Source organism: Corella eumyota, chromosome 4, assembly GCF_963082875.1.
Source record: "Corella eumyota chromosome 4, kaCorEumy4.1, whole genome shotgun sequence".
Taxonomy (NCBI): Eukaryota; Metazoa; Chordata; class Ascidiacea; order Phlebobranchia; family Corellidae; genus Corella; species Corella eumyota.
In genome coordinates this window covers 16,778,208-16,801,225 of record NC_137493.1, presented here as the reverse complement: position 1 = coordinate 16,801,225, position 23,018 = coordinate 16,778,208, and the positions used below count along the sequence as shown (strand labels likewise).

Here is a 23,018-nt window from a genome sequence, read left to right as displayed (position 1 = left end):
TATTGCCTAAACATTTTTGTATACCCGACTGCTTAAATATAACTCAAAAAAAAAAACTGGTTAGAAGTGACCTTCCAAACCACATTTGATTGAAGTAAATGAACAACCTTGTTAGACGAAATTAGAGATAATAAATATGACTGGTTAACTAAAAATACCATGACTGGTTAACTAAAGATAACATGACTGGTCACTTAAAGATAATATGACTGGTCACTTAAAGATAATATGACTGGTCAATTGAAGATAACATGACTGGTCACTTAAAGATAATATGACTGGTCAATTGAAGATAACATGACTGGTCAATTGAAGATAACATGACTGGTCAATTAGAGATAATATGACTAAACAGAGCATGCAATATGCCCATTCTAATCGCGTAAACAATTTATTTCTTACCACATAAAAGAAAAAATCAAATAAAACGAACGAGGGCCGAAATAACCCTTTCAAGTCACATCTGATGAAAGTAAATGTACCATCAAGTTAAACGAAAAGAACTAAAGAAAAACGAATGAAGTTTCAAGTAACATTTGTAGCAAACATTGTGCCATAACGAATGACGTCGTTTCTAGTACCATATGACGTCACCGTGTGACGTAAGAACTGATAATTTTACCCATTTCCTAAAATAAAACAAAACTATAAAATTTTGAACAAAGTGTTAGATTTGGTATGGTAAGACTTTTTACAATAACAGTAAGTCAACAATATACAAATGTAAAAAAATAATCTTATACTTAGGCTTAGACATTAAAATATATTTTAAAACTATTAAAATTCAGTATTTAACTAGTTCAAATAAAATTTTGTGACCATATTTTATATTAGTTTTGCTGTAGTTAAAACACTTTGTTTCACTACATAAGGTTCTTGGTTTAATCCCCATTGTTTTCATGCTGTATTGCCATACAGGAAGGGAACTATAAATGGTATAAACTTCTGCTGGGCCAACACCTATTCAGCAGCTTATATTAATTGGGCAATAATTTTCAGTAACACTTCCAAACTGCCAAAGTCAACTCAAGACTGCGTGGAAAAAAAATTGTAAAGTTGTAAAGTCAACATTCCTACATCGAAGATAAAAAATACAAAATAAGGTAACCAGCAAGTTAAGATGGTGGTTTAAGGTTTAAAACTACAACATGGAGTTGTAAATTTCCAATGTCTGGTCTTTAATTTAATATACATAATCAACATTATAAAATAATTCGAACCTTAATAAGTTGAGTTTTATCGAAGTTATGACGATGTAAATGAATTGATCTCGATATATTCGAGTAAAGTCGTTCCAACTTAACCACTCTCCATGATAATGTGGTCTACAATAAAAACTGTAAGTCAATATTACAAACAAATTATAACGGAACGTTTTATAATTATTTATTCTTGATGTGGTAAGGTCGAATGCGCAACTTAAACATAAAGTAACATTAGTTACCCTGACCCAGTCTTAAGTTGCCTTTGGTAGTTTTGGATATTATAGACATTAATAATTTGTCGAGAATTAGGCTGCTGATTAAGTGCTGGCCCAGCAGGAGTTTATACCGTTTATAGCACCTACTAAAGGGTGCTACAGCATAACCGCAGTGGAGATCGAACCTAGGGCCTCTTGTTGTAACATCAAAACGTTAAACGAAAAAAAAAACGCTTAAAATACTTACATCTACTGTGTATTCCAACAACTGATGTAGCTTGTTACGATCAAATACAACAGGGGGGTAGGCTGACATTAATCTTCGATTCTCGTTACGAGTTTTGGTCAAATCTTCTCAACAATAATAGATTGGTAAGGGGGTAATTTTTTTGTTTTATAATATTTCTTAGTAGTAAATTAAGTTTATGCTGTAAATTTGTCCTTTCCACATTGGGGATAAAGATAAATATTTACAACTATTTAATATTTATATTTAATTGAAAAAAATTCAATTTACTTTTTGGGGTTATATCTGCAAGTGACTCTACGTCGGTAAGACATTGTTCCATCACCATACTGACGTCACTCATGATCTCATCACTATCCATGATGTCACAAACACGCGTGGATACGTCACCGTTTTGATTACATTTTAGTTTCTTAAAAATTACTGTAGCTGGTGAAATTTCATTTATATCGGGCCTACCGTCATCTGTAGTGACGTCATCGCCATTTAATACGACGTCATTTTCTCGAGCGTCACGTGATGACATAGGAGTGATGTCATCATCTAACGTTATATCGTATGACGTCTCCAGCATGTCGAGTACTACTTTTGGCTAAAAAAATATTTTTCTTTAATTTGTAAATATTAATTAATTCTTCGCAACGAGGATCGACCCACTGACCTAAGGTTTTGATTTCAGTTTATTTAAAAAATGAAAGCATGCAGTTGAAATTAAATTTCACACGTCTAATTTAAGATTTTTAAATAGTAATTAATTCTCCGCAGTTGGGATCGAACATAAGACCCTGAGGTTTTAAATTCACTCAATAAAAAGTAGCATCAGTAGAAATTAAACCCTAGACTTCTACTTGTAGTTTTTTTAAATATAAGTTTATCTGCAGCAGGGATTAAACCCACAACCTTAGGTTTAAGTTTATTAAAGAATAAATATACTCGTAAGAACCAGGTGTTAAATATTTTGAAATGTTTTGCACTAAATATAACTAAAAATTGGAACGAACTTTAATTTTTTTCTTCTTTACAATTCCACTCGACCAAGCTGATCTTTTTCTACGTTTTTTCTTCACAATTCTCTTCTCATTCACTGGAGTTGACTCAATATTTATGTTGGCTGTAACTATACAAAATAAAACAAGTTCTTAGGTTTAAATATTGTTTTTTCTTGTTTTATTTTGAGATGATAGGTTTTTGTAATTTTCTTGGAAAAAAAAGCGTTATTAAAAATGTTTTTGAGCTATCTGTAAACACCAGCTTAAGAATAAATAATGTGGTATTGGTGCGTCTCGAACCTGAAACCTTTTATCTAATAGCACAATTTCATAACCAGTATACCAGACCACTAGACTATTACCAAATATTATTTAATATGTTAAAATGATTTATAGACTTTACTACAAGAGGGACCAGGTTCTATTCCCAATCCTGGCATGTAATAGAGCCATTGGATAAGTTTCTATAACAATACTAAATTATACTGAGCCAAAATATCAATAATCAGGCAATACAAAAATCATTGATCAGCCAAGCCTATAATATCTGCAACAGATTAAAGCCTAAGTTTACCCAGAAGGTGATATAAAAAATATAAACTCCTGCTGAGCCAGCACTTTATCAGCAGCTTAATTATCAGGCAACTATATTCAATTTTTTTTGTATATATTTATCCTTAATGTGTGAAAGTCGAATGCGCGACTTAAACAAAAAGTAACATCAGTTTCTCCGACCCATGAAGATGATCAACAACAAAAAAAAAGAATATTTTACAGGGCACCTAATATCTCACCTATCAAACCCAAAATATGTTCAAAATTAACATTTTAGTTTTACCAGTAACATTGGTTTCCAGTTTCTTGGGAGAAACTTTATAATAAGATGGAGCAAACTTTTGCGGATCAGCTTCCCTTCGATCCCGAGCTTCCATAACTTCCCTGCATAATACCTCAAACTTTGGATCCAAATCCTCCTCTATTATAGCATATGCCATATCTTTTAATAAACATGCACGATGTCTGATTGCTTTATCTGTGGAAAAATAGTGTAATTTAATTGTTTTAATAAGTTAAATTGTTAATAATTGAATATGCAAAGAGTGATGTATTGAATATATTGATATTTGTAAAACTTCTTAGTTAAATCCTAGTTGATTTTAACCATAAGGTCGCAACTCAGAACTAATATTCAGAATTATTTTTCTCCTGAACTACAAACAACCATTTTATTTATTTTAAAGACCATTGACTAAAAAACCAATCATGTATAATTTGTCCAATAAGCTCATCAATAAATAAAAGAAATCAAAACATTTAAAAATTTACTTAACAACAACATTATGATATGTAAACCAAAAACAGAGACATCCAAGTTTGTACTGTTACATTAGTAGGTATAGCAGTTAAAATATATTTTTAGATGAACAGTATGTTAATTCAACCCTATATAATTTTAATTAAAAACAAAAAATATAACTAACTAACATTAAACAAATAAAAATCAGTTCTTTTTTAACTAAAAAACCTTACCTTGGGCACAGTAGTCTGGGTTGTATTCCAATGCATTACTACAAATCAGATCGATATCCTTCTTAAATGAGTTGACATCGTGATATTTATGTTGATCTATCTTCGTCATCATTGTAGATATGTCCATGGGGTTGGTTATAACATCAGCATAATCATCTATCTCTTCTGTATCAACTGGGTTTAAGAATACCTAGAAATTATATTTAAATAAAATACTGGCACTCTAAACTTGAATTTTTAAAGGTAAATATAGAATAAATTCTTGAGAAAAAAATGATGTTAAAATAATTTAAATTTTGTGTCAACTTCTTATCTCAAGAAACTGTTTAAGTTAATTGTTTTATTGAATAAAATACACTTAAATATATATTATACACCGGCAGCGTGGTGTAGTGGTAAGAACACTTGCTACACCACACATGAGGTGGTGGGTTCAATCCCCACTGCCCTCATGCTGTTGCGCCCTTGAGTAAGGCGCTATAAACGACATAAACTCCTGTTGAGCCAGCACTTAATCAGCAGCTTAATTATCGGGCAATTATAATCTATAATATCCCAAACCGCTGAAGACAACTCGAGACTGAGTCGGAGTAACTTATGTTACTCTTTGTTTAAGTCGCGCATTTGACTTTCCCACATCGTGGATAAAGATATACACAAAAAAAAAAAATATTTGAAAAAGTTTACAAAACTGAATAAAATAGGTTTAAAAAACAACAAATTCACCTTAAATCTTCTATCCTTAGCCAACCTTGTTAGCACATCTCTTAAAAACAATCTCAAACTTCTCATAATTGATTCCTCATTGGATTCAATTTTCTGTTTCTCTTTAATGGTCAGTTGGGGGGTAATATCAATATCAGCTTTCTTTAATACTTCTACTGGTTCATAGCCTAGTGTTAAAATTAATAAGATTTTTAATAGTAGAAATATTTCATTTACATTATTTGTATATTGCCTGCTTTACAGGCTGCATATTTCTTTACTGTTGTAATATACAAAAATATTTGCCTGCAATAATTTAGCGCACCATGGACAGAAGTTTTCATTATTTTAAAGATCTAATAGTATATACGACTTAATAAAAAGAAATACTGTTAATGACTTAGTTAAAAAGGTAACAACATGAAAGCAGTTAGAATCAAACCAAAAACCTTATGCCTTAACAACTGCTCTATACTTTTTAAATGGCTATTTATTAACGGAAAGCCAAAAATGTTTAGTTGTTGTTATTAACTTACTTGTTCTATCTTTTAGAATTGAAACTTTTGTTGCAAAGTTGAGAAAGAGAGGAGCGAAAAAGGCAGTTCTCTCCTTTTTGGAGAGTGGTTTTATAATATAAACTTCTTTTTGGTGTTCGTTGAATAATAAAGATAGGGAGGGACTTAATTCAAAAAAATTACAGTTCACAGTAGCTAAAAAAAATAAAAAAAGGTTTATAGTTTTGCAGTAATCAACTTTTATTACAAATGCTAAAATTTTAAGTCTAAAAACTAAAAAAATAAAAAAGTTTTTACCAGAAAATAAAAGTGTCTTCCTAAAAAAGTTTTTACTCGAAAAAAGTGCCTACCCAGAAAAATAATTTCTACCCTAAAATATAAGCACCCACCAAAAAAAGTTTTTACTACAAAATTAAAGTGCCTACCTAAAAATAAAACAGGTTTTGAGGCAGGTAAGGATTGGAGTAACGACTTTAACAAACACTGCAAACTCTCGTTCACATTTTCCCACCACATGGTGGCATCAGGGAGGTAGATGATACTCGGGGAAGATCGTTCAGCTTCACGAAATATCTGAAAAATAATTAAAATTAATAAAACCCCCGAGTACTAAAAAATAAGCCATTTTACACAACGAATACCTACACAAATATTTTTAATCATTTAAACTCTTTAAAATGTAGGCTTTAATAATGGTTAGAAAAGCATTATAAAGGCATTTAGAATAATTTCTTTATAACAGTCTAAACAAAGAGTAACATCAGTTAACCCAACCCAGTCTTGAGTTTCCTTTGGCGGTTTAAAATATTATAGATTATAATTCCCGATAATTAAACCGCTGATTAGGTGCTGGCTTAGCAAGATTTTATACATTTTTTAGCTTCTTAATCAAGAGCACTACAACATAGAAGCAATGGGAATCAAACCCAAAACCTCATACAGTAAAGCCAAGTGTTTTTACCACTACACAATGCGGGTTACCTATCTTAGAATATTGTAAAGTCTAAAAATCAATAAAATGTTTTATTCAAGTTTTATTTCACCTTAGTACAGGCTTCTTCAGGAGAATGCACAGTTGAGTTAAACAGGTTTGGAAAATCAAGAATATGAACAGGTAATGACTCGAGATCATGTAACATTGCTGGAGCTAAGTGAGAGGTTTGCCCATCTTCTTCATCCCCACATATTAACATTCGTGGTCGGTGTATAATGGAGTCCCTGTATGTTAAAGGGGTTTGCATGTTATTAAATTAGTTAACCTATGTAAGTTTGTCCAAGTAGATTTTTGTGTAATTAAATTTTGTATTTCAGATTAAATAAAACGTAATAAGGTCCTGAGTTTGATACCAACTGCTTTCATGCTGTAGTGCCAAGTAAGGTGCTATAAACAATATGTATTCTTGCTAACCCAAAAAATCAATCAGCAGATTAATTATCGGGCAATTCCATTCAATAATATCCCAAAGGCCAAAGGCAACTCAAGACTGGGTCGGGGTAACAAATGTTACTCTAAATTTGGGCTGTGAAGTTGGTTTTTTCAAGTCAGGATAAATAAAATACAAAACAAGTATTAAATTTTTTTTAATTATTACGATAAAAGCTAGATATAAATAACAAAATAATTTTAATTTTACCTGATTCTAGCTGTACTTATTGTAGCTTCATGATAAACATTTAATCCATTTATTGGGGAATTTATTTCTTCTTCAAACTCACTGTCGGAATCACTTAACATTCTGTCAGAATCATTTGCATAAACTGCATCAGTAAAACTTTTCAGTAATTTGGATTTTTCTATAAGTAATTTTTTCAGAATTAGAATATTTTAAACAATTTCTTTATATATCAATTTATCCTCGATGTGAGAAGGTTGACCTTATGGCCCAAACATAGAGAAACATTAGTAACCCTGACCCAGTCTCAAGTTGACTTTGTCCGATTGGGATATTATAAATTATAATTACCCAATAATTCAGCTGCTGATTATGTGTTAGCTTAGCACGAGTTCATACCATTTATAGCGACTTACTCAAGAGTGTTAAAGCATAAAAGCAGTAGGGATTAAACCCAAGACCTCATGTAGTAAAGCCAAGTGTTCCAACCACTACACAATGCTGCCGTTTCATTAAAGTTTCACTTATAGTTTCTAAGATTTTGCAACAAAAATATTCTATGCAAGTTTTTTAAAGCCAACTTACTTTTAATAATTGGTAAAATTTTATTAATTTGATTGATAGCTTTAACAAGATTATGATGCAATAATGGTTTAATAGTTGAGTTTAATGCATAGCCTGGATTGTTAGATGACCGTTGTGCTGTTGGGACGATATTCTAAAAAAATAAAATTAAAAATAAATTATGGTAAGTAACTGTATAAAATTTCAGTTGTGTATATAGCTTTATCCTCGATGTGGAAAGGTAGAGCGAGCTACCTCAACACAGAGTAACATAAGTTACTTCAATCCAGTCTCTAGTTGCCTGTGGCAGTTTGGGATATTATAGATTATAATTCCCTGATAATTATGCTGCTGATTAAGTGCTGGCTTAGCAGGAGTTCATACCGTTTATAGCGCCTTACTCAAGGCATGAGAGCAGTGGGGATTGAACCCACGACCTCACATGTGGTGTAGCAAGTGTTCTTACCACTACACCACGCTGCCGGTTGCATCAGAAATCAACTATTAAACTAGCTTAATATTACTTGAAATTTTAAAAAATTCTACCTTTATGGCCTTATAGAAGTCTTTAGCAGATATATTAATTGAATCAAGATCCAACTTTAGTTTTTCGTTAGTTTTGTATATTTGTGGATATCTTCGTCTTAAAGCAAATAATGCTGACTCAGTACATAGAGACTAAAACAAAAATTACAAAAATTGAAATCAAATATAATTTATTTATAACAAAGCTTGGTGGACTATATATTAGTATAAATATTTAATCTATAGACCTTCAAAATAAATAAAACTGCAATTTGTGGTGCATTAGTAAATTAATGCAGGCAAATATTAGTTAAAAGTTGCAACCATATTTTAACAATTAAAATGCAGACTGCTATTGATTAGTTATCCCTAACATAAAACAGACATGGTTGTTAAATAGTAAGTATAAACCTTTTAATAACATGACCCATTCTAGAGTTGCTATTATTAGTTTAAAACACCTTCTTATTAACATAGTTATATTGGCTTGTAATAATCTGTTAATGGGAATTATAAAACCCTTACTTAAGTGTTATAACATAAAAGCAAGGAGAATTAAACCCAGAACTTTATGTATTAATGCAAATTATCTTTTAACCATTGTATTAGCTCAAGTAAAAAATGTTAAATATTCAATAAATGAACCTTAATATCAGCACCACAATATCCTGAACATTTTTCAGCTAATTCTTGAATAAAAGTTTCACTTAAAGGTGGGATCCATTTACTTGTGTGAATTTTTAAAATTTCTTTTCTGGCCTAAACATAAAAAAAATTATAACAACTAGAATATTTTAGCATTTTAATGTACAGAAAAATACTAAAAATTGATACTTGTAATTGTTTTTTACTGCTCTAAAATAAACTTTTGTTTAAGCTACATTGGCAAGTTATTTCTGTAAGCAAATATGATCAATAATATTTAAAACTGGCAAAGTCAACTTAAAAAAGGCCGAGGTAACAAATGTTAATGTGTAGAGCATAAAGTCAGCCTTTGCACCAAGGTTGAAGCAATACAACAAAAAATGTTAAGTTAAACTTAATATAACAACTAAAAAATTACAAGCAAAACTTATGTGCAAATTCTGTTGTGTAAAATTTAACAAACATTTAAAATATAATAAACCAAGTTCTTACCATTTTATCAGGTAGAGGGAATAGAAATTCTTTATCAAATCTTCCAGGTCTTCTTAGAGCTGGATCTATTGAATCTATTCTGTTAGTAGCACCTTAGGACATATCAATAAAAAAACAGTTTTACAATCTGTAATTATTACCAACTTAATGTTATAAATATATTATACATTTTGGTAAAAAAAGGTAATATATTTTAAACATAAGGTTAAAATTTTAATGTCGCTCTTTGGTAATAAAAGTTCTAATTTTTTTAAATAATTTACAGGTACATAAATAGACAGTACTAACAAACTGGTGATACTCGCAACTTAGTCATTAAGGTACTCTATGAAAACTTAGTCATTAAGGTACGTTAGTCAAGAGTCAGGCATTCTTATAAAGCTAAAATGCAAAAATAGTTTCAAAAGTACAATAAAACACATTAACACCTATTATAATAATCTCTCCTCTACTATCCAATCCATCCATGAGAGCAAGTAGAGTTGAGACAATTGAGGAATGGATTTGATCTTGTCGGGATGATCTTACAGGAGCTAATCCATCGATTTCATCAAAGAATATGATAGAAGGTCGCATTTGATATGCCTGTGTATATTAAATAACTCATACTAATGTAACTGTGTATTAAATAACTAATTATGTGTATATTAAATAACTAATTATGTGTATATTAAATGATTATTTTTATGTGGCATTAATTTATTCTTGATGTGAAAAGGTTGATTTCACGACCTAAACATAAAGTAACATTTGTTGCCCAAACTTAGTCTCAAGTTGACTTTAGCAGTTTAGGATATCATTTATAATTGACCAAAATTTATAAGCTTGTAATTAAGTGCTGGCTCAGCAGGAGTTTATACAGTTTATAGTGCCTTACTCAAAGGTGCTACAGCATATGAGCAGTGGGAATCAAACCGAGGACCTTTCTCAATTAAGTCAAGTGATTAAATTGCATTTCAAATATACAAAAAAAATGCTTACCAGAAAGTTCTAACCAAAAAAAAAAAACAATTTTAAATTTTATTACCTGATCAAATAAAAGTCTAAGTTGTCTTTCTGATTCCCCCACCCATTTACTTAAACAATCTGCCCCCTTCCTCATAAAGAAAGCAACTTTTTTGTCCTTATTTGAGCACTCATTAGCAAGTGCACGAGCTAGTAAAGTTTTACCTGTACCAGGAGGTCCATGAAATAAACAACCACTAAAAATACAAGGAAATTACTTGTTAACATTTATTCTTAATTAGTTAATTTTAATTGTAGTAAAATGATTGTAAGGTACAAGCTACATTTGCGGCATACCACAAATAGCAGTTTTTTAATTATTTTTGTGCTTTTAGATTAGACATAACTATATTGTCTATCAAGCTCTATTACATATATAGATGTAATAGACTAAAAAATATTTAAAGCATACCTTTTAGTAGATTATTTATCTGGCAATTATTATCAATGATATTTCAAACTAGCAAAGTCAACATAAAACTGAGTCAGGGTAAGAAATTTTACTCTTATATTTATGCTAACAAAAAGTTAAAAAATTGAAAAAAAAAAAAGATTTGTTTTTAGTTCATTAATTTTGTTAATTTACCGAGTTGGGGTGATATGAAATTTCTCAAATACTTCAGGATATAAAAGTGGAAATACGACCATTTCTTTAAGAGATCTGATATGTTTGTGGTGGCCTCCTACTGACGTGAACTTTACCTATAAAAAAAGGTGCATAGGTAATTTTAAGTTAAAAGTTGCAACCATATTATAACAATTAATATGCCGACTGTAAGGTAAGTTATAAATACAATTTTTTCAATATTTAGAAGATTTTTGAGTATTTTATTTTATGATTTAAACTCACATTTTTATCGATACTCATTGGGTCAACATCAGCGAGGGAAGAACCGATCTTTTGTCTTTCTTTAGAATAACCATGAACATCATTCGAGGATAAATTCATTGGAAGACATCTAAAGATATATAAGCAAAAATTTAAAGTGTAAAGAATTATATTAAAAATGTAGAAATAAATTATCAACAAATTTTTTTAATTTTTAATTAAAACGCTTTTTTTATTCTTTAAATATGATTTTGGTTGTAATATACAATAGTCTAATACCAGTTAAAAAATTTTAATTTTTTCAATATAAACCACTTTTTGTAATACCTTCTACCCATTATATAACACAACTTTATTTATCTTAATTCAAATTTTTAATACCAACCAACCTGTTCCTAGCTTTGGCCATACTTTTCTTCTTTCTTCGTTCAAACTTAGTTTCTTCATCGGATGAAGAAGTCGAACTACTAGAAGCTCCCTTTAAAAAAATTAAAAAATTCATCAAACACAATTATCAAGTTAACCCAGTAGTGTAGTATATAGATTAAATCACGTCCCAACAGTACACCCTTTTACACCAAATACAAATAAATCTATTACCTCAAAGTGATACAGAAAAAAAAACTGATTAACAATATAGTAGGTCCTGTATATGTCATGTTATTGCATGTATCCTATTTTGAAGGTTGTAAGTTTAATTCCCAACAGCGGCAGGCCAAATTTTTATTAAATTATTTAAATAAATTTTTGTTAAATGTTATTTAATTAGGTTAGTAAGTCAAAAGTTGTTTAAAAATTATAAATTTTTAAACCTGGGAATTTGTTCTTCTTTTCCGATGTTGGTACGGACTTCGTGGATGGTTGTAGTTACAACTTCTGTGCTCCGGGGAGTCAGGGATGTGATCAAAAAGATTGTTGGATTGGCGCCGAGGTGGCTCACGGCGTTGGAGTTCTAAAAAAATTGATTTTTTGTAAACACACAAAATGAAAGTAAAATTTCAAATACAAGGTCAGCAGCATGATGTAGTAGTGGTCAGAACACTTGACTTCACAACATAAGGTCCTAGGTTCAATCCCCACTGCTTTCATGCTGTGGCGCCCTTGAGTAAGTTATATAAAAGATTCAAACTACTACTTACCCAAAAAAAATAACAGCTTAATTAGCTGGCAAATATAATTAATGATATCACAAACTATCAAAGGCAATTCGGGACTAAGTTAAAGTAACTAACGTTACTCTATGTTTAGGTCGTGCAGTTCCCTTTTTTACACCAAAAATAAATAAATAAAAAATAAATAAACAGTATATTTTTATTTAGGTCTGCATTTAAGTTTCATGTTACATATTAACATACAATTTTATATATAATAGTTGGTATAAAAATAAGAAATACCATAGATAAGTCTAATTGGTTGGGCTCGGTGTCTCCTTAATGAATATCTTCCATTGTGGCCATCTTCTGTGTAAAAACTTTAATGTTTATTATCTCTTACTTAGCAGGGTGGATGGAGAAATACAATTTATAAGTTATTTGTAAGCAGGTTAATTATTATCTAATATAAACTTGTACTTTGTATATGATCAATACATAATGTTTTATTCAAGGTTTTTATTTAAACTTTGTGTGGCCTTTCATTTAAACAAAATTAAATCTTAAAATTTTAAGTGCATTATATAGATAGTTTATAAATTCTATAATTAAATATATTAGTTAATTATTTTTTACCATTTTCTTCGACATCAATTTCTTCCTCATTTTGAACTTTTTGAGTTATTGATTGTTTTTCTAAACGAAACAAAAATCTATTAAAAAAAAATGTTAAATTTAATTTCACATTCTAATATATAAATTTTATATTTTTTTAACTTATTTACCTTCGATGTGAAAAGGTCGACTTCACGACCTTAACATAGAGTAACATCAGTTACTCCGCCCAGTTTCGAGTTGCCTGTGGCAGTTTGGGATATTATAGAATATAATTGCCCGATAATTAAACTGCTGATTAAGTGCTGGCTTAGCAGGAGTTTATACCGTTTATAACACCTTACTCAAGGGCGCTACAGCATGAGAGCAGTAGGGATCGAATCCAGTTAAGGTGAACTCCTAACTACTTACTTCTTAATCTATGAGACCTGGTTGTTCTTAGTGAATATCGTTGATTAGTTTGTTCATTTTCCAGAAATTCTTCATTATTTTCTTGCTCTTAAAATACAGTAACGAATGTTATTAGGATTAAGTTTTAATATAGAAAAAGACTCTCTTCAGCCTAAATTAACATTAGGTTATATAGTCGATCCGCCCTAAAGTTGACATTTTGTTGTATGATTGTGACTTGCAACTAATATTTGCCTGTGAGGCTGTGATAAGCAAACCACAAATGGCAGTTTAATATTGTTTGCAGGCCTATAACTTACACATACATACCCATATTATCCACCATACTCTATTCTGTATAGATTATGCTATCCTAACATAGTGTAAGAATAAAGTAAAATCTAAGTACTTAATGAAGTAGTAAAGTTTTTTTAGAATAAAGATTTTCTAAACATTTTTGGGAAAAGTGGCTGAGCCTTGTGCACTCATTTTTATATAAAATAGAATAATTGAATGATTTGATATTTTTTCAGGTTAAGATTGTGAAGTTGGACCTTACTAAATTCAACAAACCTTCTTCCACTTCTTCTTCCTCCTCTACTTCCTCATCCAGCTCCTGTTCTTCACTTGCATCTGAGGTATTAAGATCTGTGTCATCGAAGAAGCGTTTTGATCTTCTCCTTCTATTCTTTATACTACTGTATATATCTGGTTGTGAGGGGTTCTATAATAGTTAAATATTTTTAAATTACCTATAGTATTTTCTTTATTAATAATCAAGTCAATCTAAAAAGACCAGCAGCATGGTGTAGTGGTAAAAACACATGCTACACCACCATGAGGTCGTGGGTTCAATCTTCGCTGATCTCATGCTGTAGCGCCCTTGAGTAAGGCGCCGGTATAAACTCCTGCTGAGCCAGCACTTAATTAGCAGTATAATTATCGGGCAATTATAATCAATAATATCCCAAACTACCACAGACAACTCAAGACTGGGTTAAAGTAACTGATGTTACTCTATGTTTAGTTTAAGTCGCGCATTCGACTTTCCCACATTCAAGAATAAAGATATATAGAAAAAAATAAAATAAAAAAGACTACAATTGCATTAACAAAATTCCTCTAAAATTGAGGCAAAGATTGGAGGGCAAAAGAATTTAATATATTATAGTTATGAATTTTTTACCCACTTACTTGTACTTGTATAGAGGTTGGGTCTACACCTTGTGCTATTAATAAATCCCTGATCTCAGGTTTTATTTCATCTTGTTTAAACTTCTTAGGATAACTAGAAAAATTTAAACTAGGTTATAGTGTTTGAAAAATCTAAATCCACAAGATATAATAAATCTTAATAACTTTAAACTCTACTAAACATAAGCAAATTGTAGATTGTCTTATTAACTATATAAATCACTTTTACATAAAACATAGTATATAAAAATGATTAAAAAAAAGCTTAAAAAAATAAAGTCGAAAAAAAGCTTAAAAAAAACAAATTCAAATCTTACTCTTGTACAGCCTCAATAGAATTTTTTAATGAAGAAACGTTTAAAGTGTTGTAACTTGATTTCTTGTTTCTACAATTTCGACGAAGTAAATTGTTCGGAAAGGTGGCATCTAAGATAATAAAAACAACTTTTTTTTTTCGTATATATCTTTATCCTCGATGTGGGAAAGTCGAATGCGCGACTTAAACATAGAGTAACATCAGTTACTCCGACCCAATCTCGAGTTGCCTGTGGCAGTTTCGGATATTATGGAGATTAATTGCCAGTTATTATGCTGCTGATTAAGTACTGGCTCAGCAGAAGTTTATACCGTTTATAGCGCCTTACTCAAGGGCGCTACAGCATGAGAGCAGTGGGGATTGAACCCAAAACCTCACATGTGGTGTAGCAAGTGTTCTTACCACTATACCATGCTGCCGGTTTAAATTGAAGAACTTGGCTTTGCTGAGTGAAATATATACTATTGAATTTTAGCTATTATAGGCAAAACAGTACCTAAATTTTTTTTTTAATGTGTAAAATAGTAGGAAGGTTTCGATTAGTGAAATATGCAATACAAAACAACTGGCTACAAAGTGTAGTATGTATAACAATAAACATTAAAGTTGAAGGTCACTGGTTTTAATTACACAAATAGAATGCAAAAAGATAATTTACAATATAAATAAACTCTTATCTTAACATAGGCCAAATGCTGGGGTAGTTTTGGTTTAAAATTCTAACCCTAAACTTGATTGTTGTTTAAAAAAAAATTTGTTCCAACTTTCCTTACCTCTAGATAAAGATCGATTTCTGGATGGCACAGCAAGAGCTCCAATCCCTTCATCTTCCTCTTCCCCAGAACTCCCCTCCTCCTCGATTCCTAGAGATCGTAAGGATCTTAAAGAAGAAAAAAATTAATAATATACACAAAAAAGAACTTCTGCTAAGCCAATACTTAATCAGCTTAATTATTAGACAATTATAATTTATAATTATCTCAAACTGCTAAAGGCAACTCGAGACTGGATCAGAGTAACTGATGTTACTCTATGTTTAAGCTGTAAAGTTGTCCTTCCTACGTTGAGGATAGATATATATAAAAATTAAAAAAAAAACATAAATAAATAAAACTGCCATTTGTGAATCAATTATTTAATGTTTAATGTTTGATACCTGTTGTGGTTAATTCTTGCAATTTCTTTTTTTGTTAAAGTTGATGTTGATGCATTCTTATTTACTAACATTGATCTAAAATAAAAAAATAAAAATTACCAAATATTTAAGTTGTTATCATTTTCAAATATAAGGATAATAAGCTTAAGTTAATTTTCATAAACAAATACTAATGATCAGCGTGGCGTAGTGGTAAGAACACTTGCTACACCACACACGAGGTCGTGGGTTCAATCCCCACTAATCTCATGCTGTAGCGCCCTTGAGTAAGGCGCTATGAACTCCTGCTGAGCCAGCACTTAATCAGCAGTATAATTATCGAGCAATTATGATCTATAATATCCCAAACTGCTAAAGGCAACTCGAGACTGGGTCAGGGTAACTGACGTTACTCTATGTTTAAGTCATGCATTCGACTTTTCCACATCAAGGATAAATTATATCCAAAAAAAAAATGAATTTACAAAAAAGTATTTTTTTCCAAACTAAAGTTTAAATTAAAGAATAATATTTTAAGTGGTATTTTTGATGTATTAATATTCGTTAATCGTGTCTAGTTTAATACAAAGTTAACAATTATTTAAAATGTAAAAATAACAAGAAAATTAAAAATTACTGAGTGGAATTTTCTTCGTTATTTTTTCTACTACAACGACGAGTTTTTGTTTCAGTAAAACTAGAAATATTGCTTTTAGCATTGTTTTCTTCTTTCTAAGAATAATAAATCAAATATTGTGAAAGGATTTTAAGGGTAGGAATAAATGTAGTATATGGTATAAGCAAATAAAAATACTTAAAAATAAATAAAATTTTAAGAAAAAAATTTGTTTTTAATTTTTTTTGGAAAAAAATTTTTACTTAACATGTGACTGAATTCCCCTTTTGGGTAATTTCCCCATTTTAACACCACAAATTCAAGTTTAAAATAAGATCTTTTATGAAAAAAAATTTTATTTTGCTTTTTTACCCTTAACTTTTAAAATTTATAATTAGGTATATAAATATTAATCAAAAAAGTTCAAAAATAAAGTAACCTTATCAAATTAACAAGTAATATTAAATAAATTAACATCTCATTAGTATTTAACTACAATCCTATACAAAAAATCATTCAATTTTTGTCAAATATAATTTAAACGCAAATAAATTGTTACCTCTGCTTTTTGTTTTTGTCGCCAACCTCTCAGATGATGAACTTCAGTTTTATTATTTTCCGAGGTACTTTTAACTCGAGATCGAGTTGTCCTCGTGATTTTAACTGACTCATAACTCTGAGTTTTAGACCGAGTCAAGCACTCAGACATTATTTAAACTTACTTTATCTATAAAAAATAAAGTTGGTTATAAGATATTATACCTCATGATATTTTATTTTTTAGTTTACAATATTAAGTTATTAGTTGCAGAAAACTATATTTAACTTCAAACGTCAGTTTACTGGTCATAAATTTAAAAAATGTTTATTTGTCTGTTTGTAAAATTAAATTAACATTAAAACACTTTTTTTATTGGTATCTATTAATTCACATGTATGTTAATATAATTTGTGTTTAAACTTTGTGTTGAAAACGTCAACATTTTAGTTTAAATTATTATTTGATAAGATAAATAATTTTTAGTTCCCGTTTTTATGTTTGTTTAAAAATCGTTTTTTAGCTTTATCTTAAGAGTAAGTGTACTTAAAACATAATACAATTTAATGGTTAAATAAACAAGTACATTTAAAATGTCTTAAAAATACGAATTTGATGGATTTAATTTAATTTGGACATTTAAAATACATAACTTATTAGTTTATAACGTTCAACTTTTTAGATTTCTACGTTTTGGCGCAAAAATTTTTAATAAACAGACAACAATATTTAATATCGAAAATTATATGATTTCTGTTTTCTTCTACATTTTGTAATCTTTTTCCTAAATAATTATAGGTATCTATTGATTAAAACTTTTAATTCTATTAAATTTGCAGCAATTTTTAACTAAATATTCAATAAATCGAGGATAAAAAGTTACATATACATAAGTGCTTCCAATGTATATATTGTAATTAATATATTTTTTTAAGATAAGTTTGTATGCGTGCTTACAATTAAACTAACTTTAACAAAAAAGATAAACTATTTAAACTAATAAATCTATTTAAAATTTAGTGCTAAAACTGTTCATTATTTTGTTAAATTAGAAATTACTGGCAACATAACATGACTCAGTATTTTTAATTCAATATTCTGCTTCATCATGTGACCAGCATGCCGGCAAAAGACGAAACGCAGCTGGGTTTAAATCATTTAAGTGGGTCAAAAGCTTAAAAAAAGCGAAAAAGATCCAATTATTTTGAGTGTCTGTTGTAAAGTAATGTAGGGAAAGATAGAATATATAAAAATACAGACCAAATTTAATGGTTTTTGCTTTAAAAACCTAAAAAAAAGTTTGCGTATGCCTTTATATATTTTAGCATTAAATACGTTATTTCTTTCAAGGTTTAGTGTGTTTAAAAATAATGTCAAAGAGTGGTGGTGATTCGTTTGTTCATGTTTTAACAACTATCTTTATAATAGCTGGTGTTTACGATGTCTTCACTAATTTTGAAGATAATAAATGCGAGATGACTTATATGTTCGAAAACCCTCAATTTGCTAAGGTTTGTTTATCTGATTATATTAGTACTGAGCCAAATAACATCACCGGCACTGTGGTGTAGTGATTTGAATAGATACTACACTACATGAGGTTGTTGGTTCAATCCCCACTGCTCTCATGCTGTAGCATTCTTGAGTAAGACGCTATAAACAATATGGACTTCTGCTGAGCCAGCACTTAATCAGCAGTATAAATATCGGGCAATTATAATCTCTATAATATCCAGAAACTGCCACAGGCAACTTGAGACTGGGTCGGGGTAACTGATATTATTCTATGTTCAGGTCGCGCATTCGACCTTTCCACATCGAGGATAAAATTATATACAAAAAAATACAAATTAAATTTAAAAAAAAATTTAATATTTTATAGTTGCCACTTAACCACACCCGGTATTCCTTATATTTGTATGGGGAAGGAAAATATTTTCAAAGCGTAAAGAATTTTAATCTTCAAGGAATTCCTGTTTTGTTTATTCCAGGACATGGTGGAAGTTTTAAACAGGTAGAAACAATCTTAAAATTATTTTGTATTTATTATAACAAAGTGGATGTTTTACTAATGATAAACTTAGCATTTTTGGGTATTTTTGATCTGTACGATCTGTATGTGTCTATAAAATATACAGAATCAAATACATTACTTAAAATAAAGGTTTCAATAAAACTAAATAAGTTGATTTTAAATGGGTTAAAGTTTAATCTATTTAAACCTTTTAGTCTATTTAATTCTTCTGTGTTTTTAAAAAGGCATAAACCCAATTTTAACTTTCATTTTAAATACATTATGTTCCTTTTGGCATATACCTCGATTTTACTTATATTTTAATTCATTATTGTACTTTCATTTAGGCAAGATCTATTGGATCTGTGTTGCTACAAAAAGCTCTCAAAAACAACGACCGCATTCATTTCAATGTTTTTACAGTTGACCTAAACAAAGAATTAGTTGCTTTATATGGTGGCACTTTGAACGACCAAGTTGAATTTGTACATCAAAGTATTAAGAAGATATTGTCATTATATGAGAACCAAGCAAATGGACCACAATCTGTTGTTTTAATGGGCCACTCTATGGGAGGAATGATAGCAAGAGCGCTGTTTACTCGAGATAATTTTTATTTTAACTCGGTTACAACTATTATTAACCTAGCAACACCGAATATTGGACCTGTAGTTCATATGGATAAAGATATAAGTGCTTTCTATCATAAGGTTAACACTTATTGGAAGGAAAATGGCAACACTACTTTAAAAGATGTTTCAGTAATTTCTATCGGCGGCGGTACTAGAGATTTCCAAGTGCCAACCTCACTTACAAAACTACCTGTTAATACAAGCAATGTAATTTCAACGGTTGCCACTTCTATTCCTAGAGTTCATGCGTCTACAGATCACCAATGCATTGTATGGTGCAAGCAATTGGTCTTAGTTACAGCAAGATTTTTGTTTGATATTATCGATAAACAACAACAGCAAATAACTGGTGATATTACAACTCGAACAAGGGCAATGGATTTCCATTTTCGACAAAATTCTGGTTATGATACATTCACTGTAAGTGATAAGCTTAGGACTGTGAAAATATCGCCATCCTATCAATGGGTTGTAGTTGATTCACTACTCTGGTCTGTTAGCAGTGAGGAAATGGGCACAGGCACATACTTTGTGTTTCCAATACATGAATTCACGAAATTTAAAGCTAATAATTTTGTGAGCAGAATCGACGCTCCTAGAGAAAAATGGATTTTCATCTGCAAAGCTTCTGAAGATGAAAAATGTACTCAAGCATTAGACTACTCACCTAAATCTATAAACACCCCTAAATACAGGGTAATTCATTTAGACTTAGAATCACTAGAAGAAGAAGGATATACACATATTATATTTCCTGCTTCTGCAAGCAGAGGAATTAATCTATTAGATGTCAATATATTGTCTGATTTAGAGCTTACAAATGAAGTTATTGTTCCGCATATATTTTCTAACTTATGGACCTTCAATAAAGGGTATGAGCACTCAGTTCAAAAAAATCCTGAAGAGTTTCGGTTTTACTACAAAGTTAAATTAGATGGATTCCAGGCAATATATCATTCATTTAAGCTTGATTTTAAACCTAATACCCTTCTAAGAAGTGAAATTGAATGGGATGAAACGCAAAGTACTTATGGAACCGACACAATCGAGTTAAAATTACATAACGTTCCATCAGATGTCTCACAAAAAGTTGCGGTTCATGTTTACACTGATTCTACCAATTTACCTTTAAGCTTTCAAATCAAGGTCGAATTCCAACAAGTTTTAGGACAAATAATAAGATACTTTGGTACCTCCTTACCAATTTACATCATCTCAAATATCGTGCTTATCTACATATACCAAGTTAACCAGATACTTCTTAAACAACCTTGCCATACAGTCGACGATGCTAGATCTGTCACTGCAAAACCTTATAAAGTTCAACCATTTTTAAGTTTAATTAAAGTGTTTTTCGGATATCAGGGATTTGTTAGAGTTTGGGATTTAATCGGTCTTCCAGTCCCTGACTCAATCAGCCTTGAAGATGAGCATAAAACATGGTTTGGATTTGGTCCCTTAATTGTATTTCTATTTGCTTACGAGATTCTAACATTTTTACTTCTTGTTCAATCCACAATTATGTTTCTTTTTAAACCCGTAATTAACACTCTGTTGAATCTGAAAGCCTTTAAACCATTTACAACATCAAGTGTTAACAGGAGTTTATTTCATGCTACTATGGTCTCTGTTATACTACAAGCTGGGAGCACGTTTGGTTTATTGTACATGTTTTTAGCCTCATTTCTTCATAGTTGTCAGTTAAACTATGCAATTGTGCCTTTATCCCCACAAGAAATAAGGGAATGGAAGGAGAATGCTGCTAAAGAAAAAGAAGCATCGTTAAAGAAAAAAGAAGCCCCGAAAACTGAAGAAAACAAAGAAAAAGAAGAAGAAAATAAGGAAATTTCTGAAAAAAAAGAGGACAAAAAAGTTGAGGAACCGGCAAAGAAACCTGAAAACAAGGACCCAGATCCAACGAGTTCATCTCAGGATTTATTTTCTGTTTATTTTGTTCTAACTCAGTTGTGGTTTTGGTTGTTTATCTTTTCTGTTCCATCGTTCGGCGTTGGCCTAGTTAATTTTGGGTAAGTTTAAATTTATGTTATTTGTATATTTATTTAACTTAAAAAACATTTAAAATAAAATATTCATATTTTTAATTAGTTTTTAATTTATTAACAATAATGTCTAAAAATAGGTAATCTTTTTTTTGTTATAACAGCATAATTCTAGTATATTTTATGTGTATTATCCTAGTCTTACACTGTATCAGTTTAAGATCCTTAAAATTATTTATTAACTTCTTGGTAATACCGGTACTTAACATGTTTGTTTAAAGTAAAATACAGATATAGTGCTTGTAGTAGTGAAAAGTTCTGTAAGACAGGCTTTCTGTGAATACCCAAAATATTATTATTTGCCATTACTATTTAAAAAAATGGCAATTTTTATTTAACTTTTATTACACATTAATAATAACCCTTTTTTTCTTTTTTTAATTTTTTCTTTTTTTTAACAGGTCAACAGGTTTACCCAAAGACCCAGTCATGTTGTCAACCAATATAGCTGCCATAATCTTCATTTTACAAAGCTTAAGTACCTCACATGATGGAATACTTAATTCAAAATTAAAGATCTTAACATGGATTAAATTCCCGTTATCTGTGTGCATGGCATTGTTTTGTATTTACAATATACATAGAGCGCAGTGGTTTATATTAGCTTTTCTATCTTTCCATACTGTTACACAGTTATATTGATTGAAATAATAGTAAATTAAGAAAATCTTATGCAGTTCTAGGTACACATTTTAGAAGAATCTTGCAATAAATTTAAATATGTAACATTTTGTCATAGTTAGATAGCTACCAATATTTGTTTTTTGACAGATTTTTTTACTTGGAAACCATTTGCAAAACTGCTTTAAATTATGTGTTGTGTGTGTGTTAGTGTATGTCAATGTTTTTTTTAATGTATCAACTGTTTATTAAGTGTTTTTATAAGCTAAACTTTAAAATTTTTGAATAAAGTGTTTTTACTAACTATTTTTACAATCTACACCAACCGTCAGACGGCGCCAAAGAGTAGTAAATTACATTCTATTAAACTGTGTGAATGTTTATAATTAAAAAGTTCTTTTTTACTTTAAATTATGATTAGCTGGTTGTCGATTCAAATGCATGGAATATATGTTTTCGTATTTTAATTAATAAAATTTGTGCTGTCCTGATTTTTTGATTTTCTATCAAATTTTTTTAATTTTCTGTTAAAAGTTTGAGTAAAAATCGAAGTTCATTAGAAAATAATAAGATTTTTTGAATTATTTAAATCACAAATCCCAGGGAAATTTAATTTTAGAATGTGTTAGAATATAATCCTATTACACTATATTCGCAAGGGGATAAGTATATATCATTAAAACTAATTGAAAATATATATTTTTGTCAGGTTAATTG

At 30.0% G+C, this 23,018-nt stretch overlaps 2 protein-coding genes across 2 annotated transcripts; one reads left to right on the top strand and one right to left on the bottom strand.

Moving 5' to 3' along the window:
- Positions 1 to 385: 385 nt before the first annotated feature.
- LOC145751676 (ATPase family AAA domain-containing protein 2-like) lies at positions 386 to 17,152 on the bottom strand. Its single transcript, XM_082567873.1, has 32 exons — positions 16,996 to 17,152; positions 16,458 to 16,552; positions 15,842 to 15,916; positions 15,459 to 15,565; positions 14,687 to 14,795; positions 14,370 to 14,463; positions 13,749 to 13,899; positions 13,197 to 13,283; positions 12,807 to 12,866; positions 12,474 to 12,539; positions 11,892 to 12,031; positions 11,469 to 11,557; positions 11,101 to 11,209; positions 10,837 to 10,952; positions 10,273 to 10,447; positions 9,674 to 9,830; positions 9,246 to 9,337; positions 8,754 to 8,867; positions 8,130 to 8,261; positions 7,605 to 7,737; positions 7,041 to 7,200; positions 6,450 to 6,624; positions 5,832 to 5,979; positions 5,428 to 5,601; positions 4,913 to 5,079; positions 4,187 to 4,376; positions 3,495 to 3,689; positions 2,669 to 2,784; positions 1,938 to 2,259; positions 1,668 to 1,771; positions 1,221 to 1,325; positions 386 to 629 (listed from the first exon to the last, which is right to left on the bottom strand). The coding sequence occupies exons 1-32, from the start codon at positions 17,143 to 17,145 to the stop codon at positions 591 to 593; spliced, it is 4,146 nt and encodes a 1,381-aa protein (XP_082423999.1). The 5' UTR covers positions 17,146 to 17,152; the 3' UTR covers positions 386 to 590.
- A 1,184-nt stretch (positions 17,153 to 18,336) lies between these two features.
- Positions 18,337 to 22,740, top strand: LOC145750164 (GPI inositol-deacylase-like). Its single transcript, XM_082566126.1, has 4 exons — positions 18,337 to 18,485; positions 18,857 to 18,988; positions 19,336 to 21,647; positions 22,082 to 22,740. The coding sequence occupies exons 1-4, from the start codon at positions 18,345 to 18,347 to the stop codon at positions 22,320 to 22,322; spliced, it is 2,826 nt and encodes a 941-aa protein (XP_082422252.1). The 5' UTR covers positions 18,337 to 18,344; the 3' UTR covers positions 22,323 to 22,740.
- The last annotated feature ends 278 nt before the right edge of the window (positions 22,741 to 23,018 follow it).